The 17,085-nt window shown below is 54.0% G+C and overlaps 1 protein-coding gene across 2 annotated transcripts in view; it reads right to left on the bottom strand.

Annotated features, from left to right (window-relative positions):
- COL6A2 (collagen type VI alpha 2 chain) overlaps nt 1-16,577 on the bottom strand; it is a 28,325-nt gene extending 11,748 nt beyond the window's left edge. For both annotated transcript variants that reach the window (XM_072970542.1, XM_072970546.1), the window contains exons 1-13: nt 16,447-16,577; nt 5,386-5,525; nt 4,648-5,246; nt 4,371-4,391; nt 3,571-3,636; nt 2,046-2,099; nt 1,919-1,963; nt 1,642-1,668; nt 1,365-1,391; nt 1,224-1,268; nt 697-750; nt 340-402; nt 27-89 (exon numbers count right to left, since the gene is read on the bottom strand). In XM_072970542.1, the coding sequence (XP_072826643.1) occupies nt 27-89; nt 340-402; nt 697-750; nt 1,224-1,268; nt 1,365-1,391; nt 1,642-1,668; nt 1,919-1,963; nt 2,046-2,099; nt 3,571-3,636; nt 4,371-4,391; nt 4,648-5,246; nt 5,386-5,512 (1,191 nt within the window). In that variant the 5' untranslated portion in view covers nt 5,513-5,525; nt 16,447-16,577. The remainder of the gene's footprint in view (nt 1-26; nt 90-339; nt 403-696; nt 751-1,223; nt 1,269-1,364; nt 1,392-1,641; nt 1,669-1,918; nt 1,964-2,045; nt 2,100-3,570; nt 3,637-4,370; nt 4,392-4,647; nt 5,247-5,385; nt 5,526-16,446) is intronic.
- Nucleotides 16,578-17,085: the final 508 nt, after the last annotated feature.

Below are 17,085 nucleotides of genomic sequence, written 5' to 3'. Positions count from 1 at the left end.
AGCGGGGACCCGCCAGGAACACTTGCCTTGCTTCCTTTTGCCCCGCTTTCCCCTGGGGGCCCTCTGCGTCCTGGGCGGCCGGCGTCCCCCTGGAAGGGTTTGGAGAAATCAGACTCATGTCCCTCCGATCCTGGCAGCAGGGCAGGACCCGGCGGTGCTAGGGGCACGTGCCTCCTGTCCCATGTCCGTGGAGCCTGCCCCGTGTTGGGGCACCCACAGCCCCCGCCCGATCTGCTGGGTGTCTCGGCCAGGCTCCCCCCTCCCCAGAGGCCTGGAGCTGCAGGCAGGGGAGGCCCTAGTCTGCTCTGGCCAGCACACTGCCTTGGCCAGGCCACCTACCTTGGCGCCTTGGTCTCCTCGCTCCCCAGGGCTGCCTGCTTCTCCCACGTAACCATCGGGGCCCTGCAAGTAGAGGGCGGGTTGTGCTAGGGTTGCTACCCAGAGCAGCCCTTGCGTTCTCCCTGTGAACCCAGAGCCAGCTGACGAGGGGGAGGGTGACCAGCACCCTGTCGTCTGACTGGCTGCTGGGACCCCCCTAGGCCTCGGTGGGACCACCACCAAGCTGCCCACATGGGAGCCCCTCAGGACTTGGAGCAGCCACCCTTGACCTGACCCAGGAGCGCCCAAGGTCATCTGGTCAGGTTGTGACCCCAACCAGGGCCAAGGGCTCAAGCAAAGCTGCCACGCTGTGCTCACCCGGTCCCCGGGGTCTCCCTTGCAGCCAGGAGGTCCGATGCGCCCCAACTTGCCCTGAAGGGGAAGAGGGGGCAGAAGATTTGTCAGTGGGGCATTCGGGGGGAAGGGGAATGGGCGACTGCCGTGGGGCGTGCGCATCAGTGGCTTGACTGTCAGGCGGCACCTGTGCGGGGCCTGCAGTCTGCGGTGTGACGTGTGAGAGCATGTGAGCCTGTGTGTGAGTGTGAACTGCCACTCGGGCCGAGGCGGGCTCTGCAGGCCAGACTGGGATACTCCTGACGGCTGGGCCTTGCTTGTCAGGAGCAGGTGTCCCCTCGTGCTCCTGCAATGTTTCTGTTCGCCCTGTGTCCACCGGCGAGGTGCAACCTGGGGCCGCCCAAGCCACGGACTGTGGGCGTGGACGGTGGGGCCCAGAGGTCCAGGCTCCAGAAGGACTGAGTCTCGAGGGGGTCGTGCTGGTTCTTGTGACTTGGAAATGCTGGCAGGCACTCCCGCCCCACCCAGGGACGGAGCCCCACACCCCCTACCTTCTGTCCATCGGTCCCGTTCTTGCCGGCCAGGCCAGGGGCGCCCTGGGGGAGAGGGAAGGAGGGACTCTGTTACCCCTGGCAGTCCTTCCCTCCCTGCGGGAAGGGGGGCCCACCGACCCAGTCCACCTGTCTGCTCACCTTCCGCCCATCGGCGCCAAACTCGCCCTGCGCAGGAGGAAATGGGTTGGTTAGCTCTGGTCTCCAGCATCACAGACGCCGCTGCCTCAGGGGCCCAGGCCTGCCCTCGGACCAAACACGAGGCCAGAGGGACCCCAGAAGGCCACTGCCCGCACAATGCTGGGTCTCGTGCCCCAGCAGGGACCCCAGGCTCGCAGAGGGAAGGGACCACAGCTGAGGGGTGGGGCCAAGGCTGGAGCTCGGCTGGGAGGTCTGGCCGCTCAGAGTGGAATCTCACCTTCTCTCCTTTGAAACCAGGAACACCCTGAGGTCGGAAGGAAAGAAAAGCAGGGTTAGCAGGGCATGTGTGTGCGCTGGGACCAAGCAGGCCCAGGAGAAGAAGGCCACCAGGGCTCAGGCTGGACGCTTGGTTTGGGGACGACGTTGGAAAAACAGAAGCTCTTCACTCCCTTGGGTCAGAGGCGGGGATGGTGGGCTGTGCTGGACACATCCTGCCCCCACTGGCCCTCGGCTTGTCCCTGTGTCCCCCCAGGTCAGGGTGAGCAGCAACTTGCCTTGGGTCCGGGAAATCCAATGGGGCCTTCGATGCCTGGGTCTCCCTGTGGAAGAACAAAGGGCCATGAATATAATCCCAGCCTTGGGGAGCTGGGGCCAGCAGGGCAGGGTGGAGAGCACACTCACCTGTCGTCCCTTCTGTCCAGGCTCTCCGGGCTCCCCCATGTTGCCCTTGGCACCCTAAAAGTAGATGACAGGAAAAGGAGTAAACCGAGGCAGGGAGGGGCGGGGTGGGCCACCAGGGACCCCGTCACAAGCTCCTGGGAGGTGGAAGAGGGGCAGTCTAAGGGTCAGCATGGACCCACCCAGGGGACGATGACAGTGCCACGTAGGGACATCCCAGAGTTGGGTCACCTGACCCTGAGAATCCTGGTCTCCATCAGAATAGGGCCCGTTTTTACCGGCTTTCCTGAGCCCTGACTGACAGCTCTCTGAGAAGCCGCCTGCATGATGGGGCGGGAGCAGCCTGGGGCTGGGGTGGGGGCGCCCAGACCAGCCTGCAGGGTTCCAATTCTGCACCGGCCTGGCGCACGCCCACACCTTGTGCTGCTACGTCGGTTCCTCTAGGCCTGGTGGGGACAGCTGTCACCTACCAGGGACAGGCCGGGGCTTTAGGAAGCCACCAGGGTCCTCAGAATCAAAGGTTTGACTGCATAACGTAGGACTTTATGAAGTCAACGGATCTACTTGTTAATAGGCTTCTAATTTCAGCACAAAGAGTGCAGCAGGAGAGGCAGTCAGACCAGGGCAAACTCAGGAGCAGAGGGTCGGGGGAGCCAGGAAGAGGGGGCGGACAGACATGGGAAGCAGGGGCGGGCAGAGGCCTCTGCACGGCTGTGCCCCAAATGGGCTTCCTTCTGTGTCCCTGCCACCAGTATCACTGCCCCCCCCACTAACCTCGGTGACCCCTGGGCCAGCTTCCAGTGTCCTCCACCCATGGGGACTGGAGACACAGCCCTGCCACGGGCTGCCAAAGCTGCCTCCGGGGGCAAACTCATCCCCGATACTGGCTGAGAGGTCCTGAGCCCCACCCTGGAGAGGCCAGGGAGGCAGTGGGAGTGTCTGGCCAGCAGCCTGCAGACGAGCGTCTAGACACCGCGCTCCCAAGTTCAGAAAGAAGGAAACAGGAGCCACTTGGCAGTAACTTTCTCGGGAGCAGCACCTCAGACTGCCTCGTCTCCCCGGAGGCTTTTTTCCTCTCCTGCCTTTCTGACAACCTTTGACGTGAACACTGGCGTTTCTGACACCCTGGCAGTGACTTTGCAAGGATTTCCTTTTATATACCTCTGTTGACACAAAAACGCAGGGCCAGCCTGACCCCTTAAAACCTACTCATTTAATAAACGACGGGGGTGGGGGCGGCTGGGGCGAATTAGCCCCGTGCTACTGGCAGTGATGCATCTCGCGTTTGTTCCGGTACTCGGGCTTGATTACTTCACAGGAGCGTTTTACCGGCAAGCCTTAATTTAAAGAAGTGTTTGTACTTTCCTCAAAGTACCACGTGAAAGAAAGTCGATCAGGACTGAATGTTTGTTCCTCAGGGTGAGAAGTGTTGAGTCCACCTGGAGTGCAGTTGGCCCTAAATCTGGAGGTCAAGAGAGGTCGGGGCTTTCCTGCCGCATAGACCCCACGAGCGGTCTGGGCATCTTACCTTCTGTCCGCGGTAGCCCTTGGGCCCGGGGGGCCCTGGGATCTCCAGACAGCTCACCTTGTAGCACTGAAACAGGAAGCAGGGGAGCGCGTGAGGCCAGGAGAGCGGGAGGGAGGGCGGTAGCCTGCGGCCCACCAGACGCTGGGCCACCCTGAGCTCGGGGCTGTGTGCAGGAGCAGGCTTGGGAGGTGCCCAGGAGCCTCCTGTGCCCACCGAGGCGGGGGCGGGGCTCCACCTGAGGGCTCTAGTCAAGCTGGGGGCCGAGGCCGAGGCCGGGTTGAGCCGAGACTGACAGTAGAAAGAATGAGATTGCTGCGGCTTGTCCCCTTCACACTTGCGTGTTAAGCTGCTGTGTTTGAGCAGCTCTGCTTGGACAGGGCGTGCCTGCAAAAGCCTGGCTGAGGGGGGCAGCCCTCCTGGGCTGTGAGCTGGCTTGGGGGCGCCCAGAGCTGCAGGCCCCGTGCTGGGAGCTGGCTGGCCCCTCCTGGTCTGGCTCAGGGGGTTGGAGCCCATCAGCCCGGAGAGCAACCCTGCACCCCGACCCTCATCTGCTGGTGTGTGCTCGGTGGGAGACCCTAACGCCAACCTCCTGGGCTAAAGGGCCTGGGTTTGGCCCGGAGCCTTCGTCCAGGCCTGGTCTCCGGCCCTGCCAGGAGCAGAGGGTCTTGCTCCCTTGCCCCCTCTCACTGTCCTGCCCCAGGGAGCCCCAGGGAGCTGGGCGCGGGGGACGTCTCCATGGGTTACTGCCTCCGAGGCCCCGGCAGCTCTGGGCAGGACCAACAGAGCGGAAATGGTCTCACCTCTCCGTACGCTTCATGTTTCTGTGGAAAAGAGAGAGAGAGAGAGAAAGCTTGGCTACCTGGGAGCTGGCGATGCAGTTGCTCTGTGCCTTGGGTGGGGCGCAGGACACAAGGGCAGACAGGACCCTGCCCGGGGCTCGCCCTCTTCGGTCGCCTCTCTCACAGAGGGGTGAGCTGAGGCCCGGGTGGCCGACTGCCTGCTGCTGGGCTGAGTGAGCAGACCCCAGGGCTCTGGACCCTGTCCTCCATCCCTGATGTGGCGGCCCCAGCAGCTCACCATGACCTTGATGATGCGGTTGATGGTGTCCTGGTCGATCTCGGTGGAGTCGGGCCGCATGGTGGCGTAGTTGTTCCGGTAAAGCTCGTGGGGCGTGTTGGCGATGTCCCGCAGGCCCTGCTCATTCACCTGCATGTTGGGGGGCACCGCGAACAGCCGGATGCCCTCCTCGCGGGCCCGCTCAGCCTGCAGCTTGATGCCCCCACACGGGCTGCCAGTGACGTGGCCGTCGGTGATGACCACGGCGAAGTTGACCACGCCCTTGCCCACGTGCTGCCGGACCTCCCGGGTCATGTTTGCCAGCATGCAGTCAGTGAAGGTGCCGCGGCGGAAGGAGCTGATGCTCTGCAGGCTCTTGGTGAAGGAGGCCCGGTCACTGCCTGGCGGGCTGAACACCTCCACCAGGTCGGAGAAGTGCAGGCCGCCGTAGCGCCAGCTCAGGGCCACCTGGTCCAGGTAGAGCTCATCCTGCAGCTGGCTGATGAACTGCAGCACAAACTGCTGCATGTGGTAGAGCAGGCTGTCGGTGGGGGACTGCATGGTGACGCTCTCCGACGTGTCCAGCACGAAATACACGTGGATCGGGCAGTCGGCCTTCTCTGGGGACATGAGCACGTCACCGGGGCGCCCGGGGTCCCATGCAGACAGGTGGTCTGGGGCTCTGCCCACCAGGCCTTCCTGCAGCCCAGCCCTGCCCCCCGTCCTCGCCTGGCCTCACTGCACCCTCACCAGTGGTACCTGGGCAGCTGTTCCTGTCGGAGGTGGTGGGGGCGATGACCTCCTGCTGCTGGGCGTGGAGGGCCCCCAGGAGCCCCCAAAGCAGGAGGGCGGAGCAGGGGCCTCGGAGCATCTTGGCAGCACCCATGGACCCTGATGTCCTGCAAAAGGGAGGAGCGGCTGCTGCAGACAGTGCTTCACCAACACATCACCGTGCCCCTCCCCGTCCCCAAGCCCTCCTCCTCGAGCCCTCCTCCCCAGATGGTGGGGGCGGCACGCACAGTGGTCAGCCAGCATGTGGGCTCAGAGGGGCGCCCTCTCCCCCTGTCCTGGGTGGCGGCCACAAAATTTAGTGGGTACAGAGACTGCGAGCTTCAGGCTCTGTTTTGGGTGGGATGTTCACGACCCCTCTCTGCCCTGCAGAGCCTGGGTGTACTGGGCAGACAGGGGCATTCTGGGCACTGAAAAGCCAGTGATTGGCATCAGTGATGACAGAGCAGCGAGGGGGCCCTGGGGGTGGGCATCAGGGGAGGAGGATGTCAGAGGAGGAGGGGCGTCTGGGGAGGAGGGGTGTTGGGGGAGGAGGGGTGTCAGGGGACGAGACAGGCCCAGGCTGGGGTGGGCCTTGCCTTAAGCTTGACCCCAGTTATCCTTCCAACGGAACTGTGCTGACTAGGGAGGGGAATGGCCTGCGGGTGGATACAGACAGGGCTGGCAGGCAGTGGGTACCAGTCCCACTTTGCTGGGAGACGTGGGGCCAGCTGCATGGGGTGGAGGGGACCCCTCTCAGAGCGGCCACTGTGCCCTGGCATGTCTCCATGGGGTCTGATGCTGTGTCCAGACAGATGCAGAGAGAGGACCTCGAGGTGTGGGTGGGCGGGCTGGGCCCTGAGTGCCAGGTGTGAGGGGCAAGGGGACCCTCTGTGGAAGGTGAGGGAGGCGACTGATGCCGTGCTGTTCCAGTGGGGACCCTGCGACCTGGTTCTCACACCTACTCTGCTGCCCCCGGGGGGCCCCGGGAGACAGAGGGAGAACCTGCTGCAGCTGCAGCTGCAGCCCCACTGGGCCTGGAGCCCCGCCGGCGGGCAGTGGGGGCCCTCGCACAGCTGGGAGACAGGAGGCGCCTGGAGGGCTTTGTGGGGAGCAGAGGTGTCAGAGGCACTTTGGTGCAGTTTTCCTGGAGATGCCTCTCGACCCTGCGGAAACCTGCCCCTCCAGCCAAGACGTCAGAGGACCACGGCCCTGGCCCATGTCTTGACTGCACCTCATGACAGACCGTGAGCTAGAGCCACCCAGCTAAGCCTCTCCCGAATTCCTGACCTGAATGAATTACGAGAAAGTAAATGCTTATTGTTTTAAATCACTAAATTTGGGGTACTTTATTACACAGCAATAAATCATTGTAGAAAGAAGACAGTGAGACAATAATTTCAAATTTCAACAGGAAAACAAAATGACCCAAGGATGTCTCCCCATCCACCTTATCTTTCAGGTACAAGGATAAACATCTCAGATATAAATGAGCTCAGATCCATGCCACCTACATAGCATTCCTAAATGGTAAAAAAAAATTCTGCAAGGAATTTCTGCAAATAGTAGGGAAATGAATAAAAATAAATAAAAAGCAAAGAAACTTGAGGGGAGAGGGTACAGCTCAGTGGTTGAGTGTGTGCATAGTATGCATGAGGTCATGGGTTCAGTCTCCATTAAAAAGATGGAAGGAAGGAAGAAAAAGAAGGAAAGAAAGAGAAATCTAATTACCCACCCCCCAAACAAACAAAAAGCGAAGAAACTTGAGAAATACAGTAAAACGTATGAAGGGAAAAGAGCCAGGAAGCATAAAATCAAAAGCCAGAAATATCATATAAATCAGTGTGAAAATAAGGGTGAATGGCTTAAATTCTACTATAAAGACAAACATCTCTGAGTTGGGTCAAAAAATGAAATTCATTTGGATGAGGTTTGTGGGATCACACTTCAAAAAGAAAGTCACAGATGATGCAAAGAGAGCGGAGTGGGGAGGGACGGATGCAAACGGAGAGGAAGGGGGCAGTGTTGCTGAGACCCCGGAATTTTAGACAGAAGGATGAGGGATGGGGCCCAGGAAAAGACAAAGGCTGCTGCGATCCAATTATAAATTTTATGTACTTAACGTCACAATACATATAAAGCAAATCTGTGAAAAGTCAAAGAAAAAAATGACAAACTGCAATCACAGTAGAAAATTTTAACTCATCTTTTTAACATAGTGACAGATCACATAAAAAAACAGAAGAATTGAAAGTCGTGTTTTATAAAATTTTGACAGTAACAAGTAGGGAATAGGGCCAAAACTATAATCAGAAGAAAATACGTAGCCTTAAATGTTTTTTGTTACAAAATAAAAAATCAGTGTAACAAATTTGGCATGTAGTTAAAGACACCAGGGACAAAAAAATTTAACAAGATAAATCTCAGGAAAGTAGGAGAGAGAAAGTAGTAAAAAATAAACCGATTGGTTTAAAAAACTCACAGTAGAATAATAAATATATTTGAGAGCTGGCTTTTTGAAAAGGCCAGTAAGATAGAAAAAAAATTTAGCAAGTCTAAGCAAGAATAAAAACGATAAAGCACAAATATGGAAATAAACAAATGTAAGAATGAGTAAAATAATGATAGATGAGGAGGGTTTTTATTGTTGTTGGTTTTTAAGAGCACACCAAGTGCAGTTCTAAGCTAACAAATGTGAAAGACCATTTTCTGGGAAAGTGGTCTCATCTCTCGAGACGAGGTACAAAACATGGACCAAAAAATCTTTGAAGAAACTAGAAAAGATGAAATGACAATGAAATGTCTTCTATGATTACTCTGCACCAGACACTAGGCTACATGTTTTCTTTTAACCTTCACAACAGCCCTCAGACATAGGTACTACTATAACCCATTTCACAGATGTGGAAACTGAGACCGAGCGGCGTAACTTGTCCCAGGTGCTCGGCTAACCCAGGCACCATCGTTCTGAGCCCAGATGCTTGATAACTGGGCTCCCATGTATGGCTTTCATTACAACAAAGCAACACGGGCAGAGCGGACACAGACCAGGAGCCAGGCGCCCTGATGCGTGGCCACGCTCTCACATTCTTAAGGGTTAAAATCTCCATGGCCTGTTAGTAAGTGTGCAGTATACTTTTGTTGTTTTAAATTCTGCATTAACACATAATGACCTTCTTAGTGTCTTGTAACCCTTTTGATTGGAAGCCCGGTTTGCCTGGTATTAGCACCGCTACCCCTGCTCTCCTCTGCTTCCTATCTGCACGGAGTGACATTTTCCATCCTCTCACTGTCAGCCTCTTTGTGTCTTTGGGCCTGACTGTCCTGCAGACAGCATATAGTTGGACCTTGTTTTCTTAAGTCCATTCTGCCAGCCTCCGTCGTCTGATTGCGGAGCGTAACCCATTTACAGTTAAAGTCATGACTGACAAGGAGGCTTACTTCTGAAGTTTTGCTATTTGTTTTCTGTACACCTGGTAGCTCTTTGGTTCCTCATTTCCTGAGTCACCGTCTTCTTTTGTGTGTAGCTGATTTTCGTACTGAAACGTGTAAATCCCTCCCTCACGTCTTTCTGTGCTTATTCTTCAGGTACTTCCTTTGTGGTTGCCATGGGATTACACTTCACACCCTAAAGTCGTAACACTCCAACTTGAATTTATACCAGCTTGACTTCAATAACATACAAAAAACTGTTCCTTTACAAGCTCTCTCTGCCAGTCAATTTATTTTTTAAAACATCTATTTGTTCCCCTCTCCTGTCCCAAATGCCGCCTCCCCCACCAGAATAACTGACATCCTGACATTTGTATTATTGTGCCTTGCTTTTTGCTTTTTCTTTTTAAATAAATTTTATCATATATTTATTACCAAAAAAGTTCCCTCCCCATCTTTCAGTTATTGATGTCACAAAATTACATTTGTATACATTTTGTGTCCAAAAACATAAACAAATAATATTTTTAATGCATTGATCCCTTAAATTATGTAGAAAACAAAATGTAGAGTTGTAAACCAAAGTTAACAATAATACCAGCTTTAAGAAGAACCGAGCTGGAGGACTTCAGACTATACTACAAAGCTCCAGGAATCAGAACAGTAGGTTAAGGACACAAAAAGACACATAGATCAATGGAACAGGATAGAGAGCCCAGCACTAAACCCATGCACTTATGGTCAATTAATCTACAACAAAGGAGGCAAGCATATACAATGGAGAAAAGACAGTCTCTTCAACAAGTGGTGCTGGGAAAACCGGACAGCTACATGTAAAAGCATGAAATTAGAACATTCTCTAATACCATGTATGAAAATAAACTCGAAATGGATTAAAGACCTAAGAGTAGGACCAGATACCATGAAACTCCTAGAGGAAAACATAGAGCACTCTTTGACAAAGATTGTAGCAAAAATTTTTTGGATCTGTCTCCTGAAGCAAAGGAAGTAAGAGCAAAAATAAACAAATGAGACCTAATTAAACTTAAAAGCTTTTGCACAGCAAAGAAAACCATTGACAAAATGAAAAGATAACCTACTGAGAAAATATTTGCAAATGATGTGACAGAAAAGAGATTAATATCCAACATATATAAACAGCTCATACAACTTAACATCAAAAACACAGACAACTAGATTAAAAAATGGGCAGAGGAACTGAATAGACGTTTTTCCAAAGAGGAAATAAAGATGGCCAACAGGCATAGGAAAAGATTCTCAACTCTGCTAACCAACAGGGAACTGCAAATCAAAGCCACCATGCGACAGCACCTCACACCTGTCAGAATGGCTATCCTCAAAAAGAACACAAATAACAAACGTTGGCGAGGATGCGGAGAAAAGGAGACCCTCCCACACTGCTGATGGGGATGTATGCTGGTGCAGCCACTGTGGAAGACAGTGTGGAGGTGTCTCAAAATCCTGAAAATAGACTTACCATATGATACAGCAGTTCCACTCTTGAGTACATATTAGATTGATATTAGTTTGTTTAAGTACTAGTCTCTTAAATTATGTAGAAAACAAGTAGAGTTACAAACCATTGTTACAACAACAACAACAACAATGGCTTTTATACCTGTTCACGTATTTACCCTCACTGAGATATTCACATGACTTCAGTTTACTGTCTAGTGCCTTTCATCTCACCTGCAGGACGCTTCTGAGCATTTCTTACAGGGCAGGTCTAGTGGTCATGAACTCGCTCAGCTTTTGTTTATCTGAGAATGTTTTCATTTTGCCCTCACTCTTGGGGGACAGTTTTGCTGAATACAGAACTTTCGGGTGACTTTTTTTTCCTTTCAACAGTTTGATATATCAGCCCACTGCCTCTGGTCTCCAAAGTTTCTGATGAGAAATCTGATAATCTTACTGAGGAGCCCTTGGATGTGACGAGTCACTGCTCTCTTGCTGATTCCTAAATTCTCTTTATCTTTGCCTTTTGACAGTTTGGTCATAATGTGCATCAGTGTCTCTCTAAGTTCACCCTACTTGTCTTGGATGTTTATGTTCATGTCATCCATCAAATCTGGGAAGTTTCTTCACACATCTCCTCTGCCCCCTTCTCTCTCTTCTCCTTCTGGGACTTCCAAAACTTGTATGCAGGTCCTTTAAGCTCTGTGCACTTTTCTTAAATCTTTTTTCTTTCTGTTCCTCAGACTCAATAATTTCCATTGTTTTATCTTCTACTTCACTGACCCTTTCTCCTGTCTGCTCAAATTGGCCTTTGAATCCCTCTAATGAAAAACTGAAAGTTACTGTAGCCTTCAGCTACAGTATTTCTTTTTGGATTCTATCTAGGCTTTCTATCTCTTTATTGATATTTCTGTTTTGTTCATACATTATTTTCTTGACTTTCTCCACATCTTCCTTAGATCCTTCAGCATCTTTAAGATGCTTGTGTTAAAGTCGTTGTCTAGTCCATCCATCATCAGGTCTTTTTCAGGGACTGTTTCTGCTGGTTTATATTTTTTCCTTTGAATGGGCCATATTTTCCTGTTCCTTTGTTTGCTTTTTGAGGTGTTGTTGTTGTTGTTGTTAAAAATTGGACATTTGAATCTAAAATGGTCACATCTGCAAATCAGATTCTTCCTCTTCCCCAGGGCTTGCTGTTTTTGATTTTCTGTTGGTCTGTTTGTTTCTGTTTTTGATCACTGTAGGCTGTCTCTGTGCCAAGGATCAGCCTGAGGAGTGACTGTAAGGTTTTCTCACGTCTTTTCTGAGCCTTCACCTTCCCCTGAGCTTGGGCAGTGCCTGTCTAATTTTCCCTCTATATGCAGTTGCTTTTAAACATCATAGTCTTCAATGTCTGGCTCCCAGAAGGAGAAAAAGAGAAAAATGAATGACAGAAAAAAGGTACCAACCCTTTAAATCCCCTGTAAGTCAACTCAGCCAGAGAGGGAGCAGCTGGCAATGACAGGGAGAAGTGTAATAACAATGGCAGCCTCAATAGATTTTAAAAGAAAATATCATAAAACTATCTTCTCTGTTTACAACGGGATGATGTTAGGTGTCAATAACAGAAGGAAAACTAGAAAATTCACAGAATTGTGGAAATTAAGCAATGCACTTTTAAACAACCAATAGGCCAAAGAGGAATCACAAAGGAAATTAGAAGATAATTCAGAGACTACTAAATGTGAAAACAAGTCACACCAAAATGCAAGAAACACAGCAGGAGGAGCGTGAAGGAGCAAGTTACAGTCATAAAGGTTTACATTAAAAAACAAGAAGGAGCTCAAGTCAGCAACCTAACTCTACAGCTTAAGGAACTAGAAAAAGAAGAAGAAACGAAACAGCTAGTAAAGGAAGGGAATAATAGCAATTACAGCAAAGATCAGTGAAACGGTTAACAGAAAACCAACAGAGTAAACCAATGAAACCAAAAGTTGGTTCTTCAGGAAGATCAGCATCGACACACCTTTAGCTCGTTGGGCTAAGGGAAAAAGAAAGGAGACTCAAGTTACCAACCTCAGAAATGAAGGTGGGAAATCACTACTGATTACACAGAAATAAGAATCACGTGAGAGCATGGTGACCGGCTGTGCAACAGCCAATCAGATAACCTAGGTGGAGTGGACAAACTCCCAGAAACACAGAACTGGCAAAACAAAACCACGAAGAAACAAATTCTGAACTGACCCATACCTACTGAGGAGATTGGATCAGTAACTGAAAAGCTCCTGACAAAGAAAAGCCCTGGTGAATTCTTCAGAACATTTAAAGTTAGAACTAATATGAATACTGCTCAACCTCTTCCAAAAACTGAAGAGGAGGGAGTATACCCAAACTCACGCTATGAGGACAGGCTTACCCTGGTACTGAAGCCAGACAAAGGCACTACAAGAAAAGAAAGCTGCAGGCTAATATCCCTTATCAACGTGGATACAAAAATCCTTAACAAAATATTAGCAAACAGAATTAAACAGGATAGAAAAAGTACTAAACATCACGACCAAGTGGGATTTATTCCTGGAATGCAGTGATAGTTTAATATATGAAGATCAATTAATGTAACACACCACATTAACAGAGTGAAGGAACAGCTCACATGACCATTTCAGTTGATGCAGAAAAGCCTTTTGATAAAATTCAATGTCCTTTCATGATTAAAAAACTCAGCAAACTGGGAATAGATGGACACCACCTCAGTATAATAAAAGCCATATATGAAAATCCCATAGCAAACATCATACTCAATGGTGAGAGACTAAAAGCATTGCAGGAAAGGGGCTAAGCATCACTAAGTCACTAGGGAAATGCAAGCCAAAATTACAGTGAGATATCATCTCATACCCATTAGGATGCATAGTACCAAAAAACCAGAAAACAACAAATGTTGGAGAGGATAAGGGGAAACTGGAATTTTTGGTGGGAACGTAAAATGAGAGCTGTATGGAAAACAGTATAGTGGTTCCTCAAAAAAATAAAAATAGAACTACCATATGATCCAGCAATTCTACTTCTGGGAAAATACATACTCAAAAGAATTGAAAGTGGGTCTCAAAGAGCTAGGTATACACCCTGTTCACAGTAGTATTACTCACTCTAGCTAAAATGTGGAAGCAATCCAAGTGTCCATTGATGGACGAATGGATAAGCATAACGTGGTCCATCCACACAATGGAATATTATTCTGCCTTAAAAAAGAAGGAAATTCTGACACACACTATGACATGGATAAACCTTGAGGACATTATGCTGAGTGAAATAAGCCAGTCACAAAAAGACAAGTACTACATGATTCACTTATATGAAGTACTTAGAGTATCTCGGACATCACAGAGACAGAAAGTAGAATGGTGGCTGCCAGGAGCTGGGGAGCTGGTGTTTAATGGGACAGTTTCAGTTCTGCAACAAGGAAAGCGTTCCAGGGCTGGATGGCGGTGATGGTAGCACAAAAATATGAGTGCACTTAGCCCCAGTGAGCTGTACACTTAAGACTGGTTAAGATGGCAAATTTTGTGTTATGTGTATTTAAGCATAATTTTTAAAAATGAGGGAAAAAACCCTCTTACAAATTAGTAAAAAATGATCTCTCATTAGGAACGCGGGGCAGTCATAACCAGGAAACAAGCAACAGTACAAATGGTCGGTGGTCAAACTGCACAGACACCAGGGACGAGCAGACAGACCAGCTCACACCGCCCCATGCAACTGGCCAGCACTGAAGCACAGTGGCGTCACCACCCACAGTGCCGGTGCCAGGCCCACGCCTCCGATGGCTCTGACCACACGCCTGGGAGCCTTGACACTTTTCAGAAATTCTGACCTGGACTCTGCTCTCCGAGGAGCAGGGGCCCCTCACAACTGGGATCCCTGCCCTGCATGGGCTCCTTACAGGATCTACAACCGGCCCCCAGAGGCTGCCCACCGGTGTGGCTCGGGTGCTGACGTGTTCAGACCCCCTGGGCAGGTGTGCGTCCGGCTCTTGGAGAACGTTGCTGTGCGACACGACCCAAGCCCAACACGTGGTCCAGGCGGGGTCAGGCTCCCCCAGGTCCCAGTGAGCAGCACTCCAGGAGCCCCGCTTCGGTACCAGTGTGCCCCACCCAGGGTCCCCTGGCTTTGCACAGACGTTTGAAAGAAACTGCAGGGAGGACCGACCCATTGGAACGTGGGAAAGAATCAAGCTATTTGAGTTTTTCTTGAAATAATCACCAGAGCTAGGTTTTCCAGCATCATAAAGCACTTGGGGCCACGAACACAGTCTACCTGCACTTGAGCGGCCGGAGCCCCGGGTGGCCCTGGTGCTAAGAGGGCTGCCGCTCCTGAGCCTGCTCCCCTCCCACAGTGAGGGCACGGTCTCAGCCCACACCCTCTCCTGCAGCCCCGGGAACACCCTCGGGTCCAGCTCCTTTTTCCGGGCCCTAGACCCTTCCAGGGAGCTGTCTGAAGGCCTCCTGCTGCCTGTGGCTCCCCACGACCTCCGAGGGACCTTAGTGGGCCCCTCCCCTCAAACAGAGCTGCCTGCGCTGGCTGGTCACGCAGGGTCACCGCTGGGTATGGACGTGCACTACCTGGCGCAGGGGCCCAAGCCCCACCCGACAGGTGACCGACCCAGTGGCCTGAGCCCAGCTTTCCTCCTGGACATCACCGTTCCTGTGGCTTCCAGTGCAGACATGCCCCACTGCTGCCCCAGGCCTGCTGCCGCCCTCACAGGCCTCCCAGCTCACTCTCAGGCAGCAGCTTCTCAGTGGCCAGAGGGCCCAGTGGCCCCTGAGAACCACATCCTGCTGAGGGGACACACCTGGGCCCCTTGTGTCCAGCCCCTCGAGCCACCTATGTCCTGGGGGCACAGGCCTTCTCTCTCCAAATGACGGTAGGAAGGCAGATAACTTACCTCCTTGGAGCCCCAAGTGCCCGTCTGGCCTCCTGGTTCTGATGAGGCAGGCGGGAATAAACCCCAGGGTAAGACGGCCTCCAGGCCAGAACTCCTTTACAGGGGAAACCACCCCCAAACCAGGGAAATCTGTGGACCTCAAGCCTCCTTCTTTTTGGGTGTCAGCCTACAAGGGACATCCTTTCCTTGGGGACAGTGGGGCGGCCTGGGAGTGTGGGCATGGGAGCCGTCGGCTCCTCCCTGGCACGGGGCAGCACTCCTCCACGGGCCCTGGGCAGGGCAGGGCGGCAGGCACGCCGCCCCCCCCCCCCGCCGCCCTTTCTGTTGTTGCTAGTACCAGTAGAGGCCTCTCAGCAGTTGACCCCCCCACCCCCCAGTGGTGCTGGGCCCGGTAGGCCCTCTGCTGAGCCCTGTGAAGATTCCTGGGTGGGTGTGGGGCCGGCCCAGCAGGGGAGCCACCAGGCACAGCCAGCTGGGCCCCCACCGCACTCCATGCGCCCCCCCAGCCCCCCAGCTTAGTCTCCCTCAGCTGACTTTGCAGGGGGGTGCCTGGGGAGATGCCCGTGGGCCGCCAACAGCCTCAGAGGAACTGGGGTCCTGCTGCGTCCAGTCCTGGATGGGTGGGGTGTGACCTGCCCTCTCTCTCTCTCCGCCTCACCCGTCGCTCTGGGTGTCAAGAGGCTCTTCTTCCCCTGCTGTCCCAGCTGGGAAGCTGGTCCCTGGGGAGCGCATTCGAGGGGCCACTCCGCCCAGGGTCCAGCAGGAGGAGGGACACCCGCTCCCTCCCGGCCCAAGCGGGAGGCGAGGGGCCAGCAGCACTGGAGACCCTGCACCCAGTTTCCAGCGTTGGGGACCATCCCATGGGGGTGAGTTGGGCTCCTCAACCTCTGAAGGTGTCCCCGGGCCAAAGACAGAGCCAAAGCTCCCAGAAGCGGCCACGGGTCCGGCGGCAGACCGGGGACCTGGGCAGGGAGGGCGGACGGCCCGGAGTCTCAGCGCCGCGCCGGGAAGCGGGGGCCCAGCTCGGCCCCAGGAGAGGAGGGGACAGCCGGACGGCCCTCGCGCCACTTCCCGGGCGCGGACGTTGGGGAGCCCAAGCGAGGGTCGGGGTGGAAACATGGGCCACCCCGCGGGCAGGGCCCCACAGGGCGAGCGGCAGTCCAAGCCGAGTGGCCGCGTCCCGGCGCCGAGCGGGGCGGCGCTGCCCCGGGCCTTACCTGACCGCGCGTCGGGCGCCCTCCCGGACCCGTCCCAGCGAGGAGGCTCCGGGCTCTGACCGCGCCGAGTGGGCAGGAGGGAGGGGCCGCGCCTACTCCCCGCCCCCCGCGGCCCCGCGCCCGCGCCCCCGCCCCCGCCCGGCGCCGCGGCCACCGGGCGGCGCTGCGGCCCCGCGGATGGCGGCGGGGCGGGGGGGGGGGTGCCCGAGGGGACAGGGTGCGGCGAGAGCAAGGGCCGGGTCGGGACGGGGCACTCGGGGGGCCGGGAGAGCCCCCTGCCGCCGGCGTCCCTGCGAGGTCCGAACCCCTCCCAGCCCTGGCCGCTGCTCGGAATGGGACTTGACGCCCCTGCTGCCTGCAGCCCACCCCCCTTTCCCCGCCCCCTGGGACGTCTATTCCGGGGTCTGGGGCGCCTCCGACTCGCCACTCACTCAGACCTCGGAGGAGCAGCCCCGGCTGCAGGGTCCTCCCGCCCGGCGTCCCCTCCCCATGCTCCCCTTGCGCACGACCTGCCGTTCTGGGACACGCAGCTCTGAGACCCACGGGTCACAACGTGTGTCCCCGCGGTGGGGTCCTCGCCCCTCGGAGGTGAAGTGCCGGCTGGGGAGGGGCGAGAGCTGGTGCTCTGGGCGGGTAGTG

This window comes from Vicugna pacos, chromosome 1 (assembly GCF_048564905.1).
Source record: "Vicugna pacos chromosome 1, VicPac4, whole genome shotgun sequence".
Lineage (NCBI taxonomy): Eukaryota > Metazoa > Chordata > Mammalia > Artiodactyla > Camelidae > Vicugna > Vicugna pacos.
This window is presented reverse-complemented; position numbering and strand designations above follow the sequence as displayed.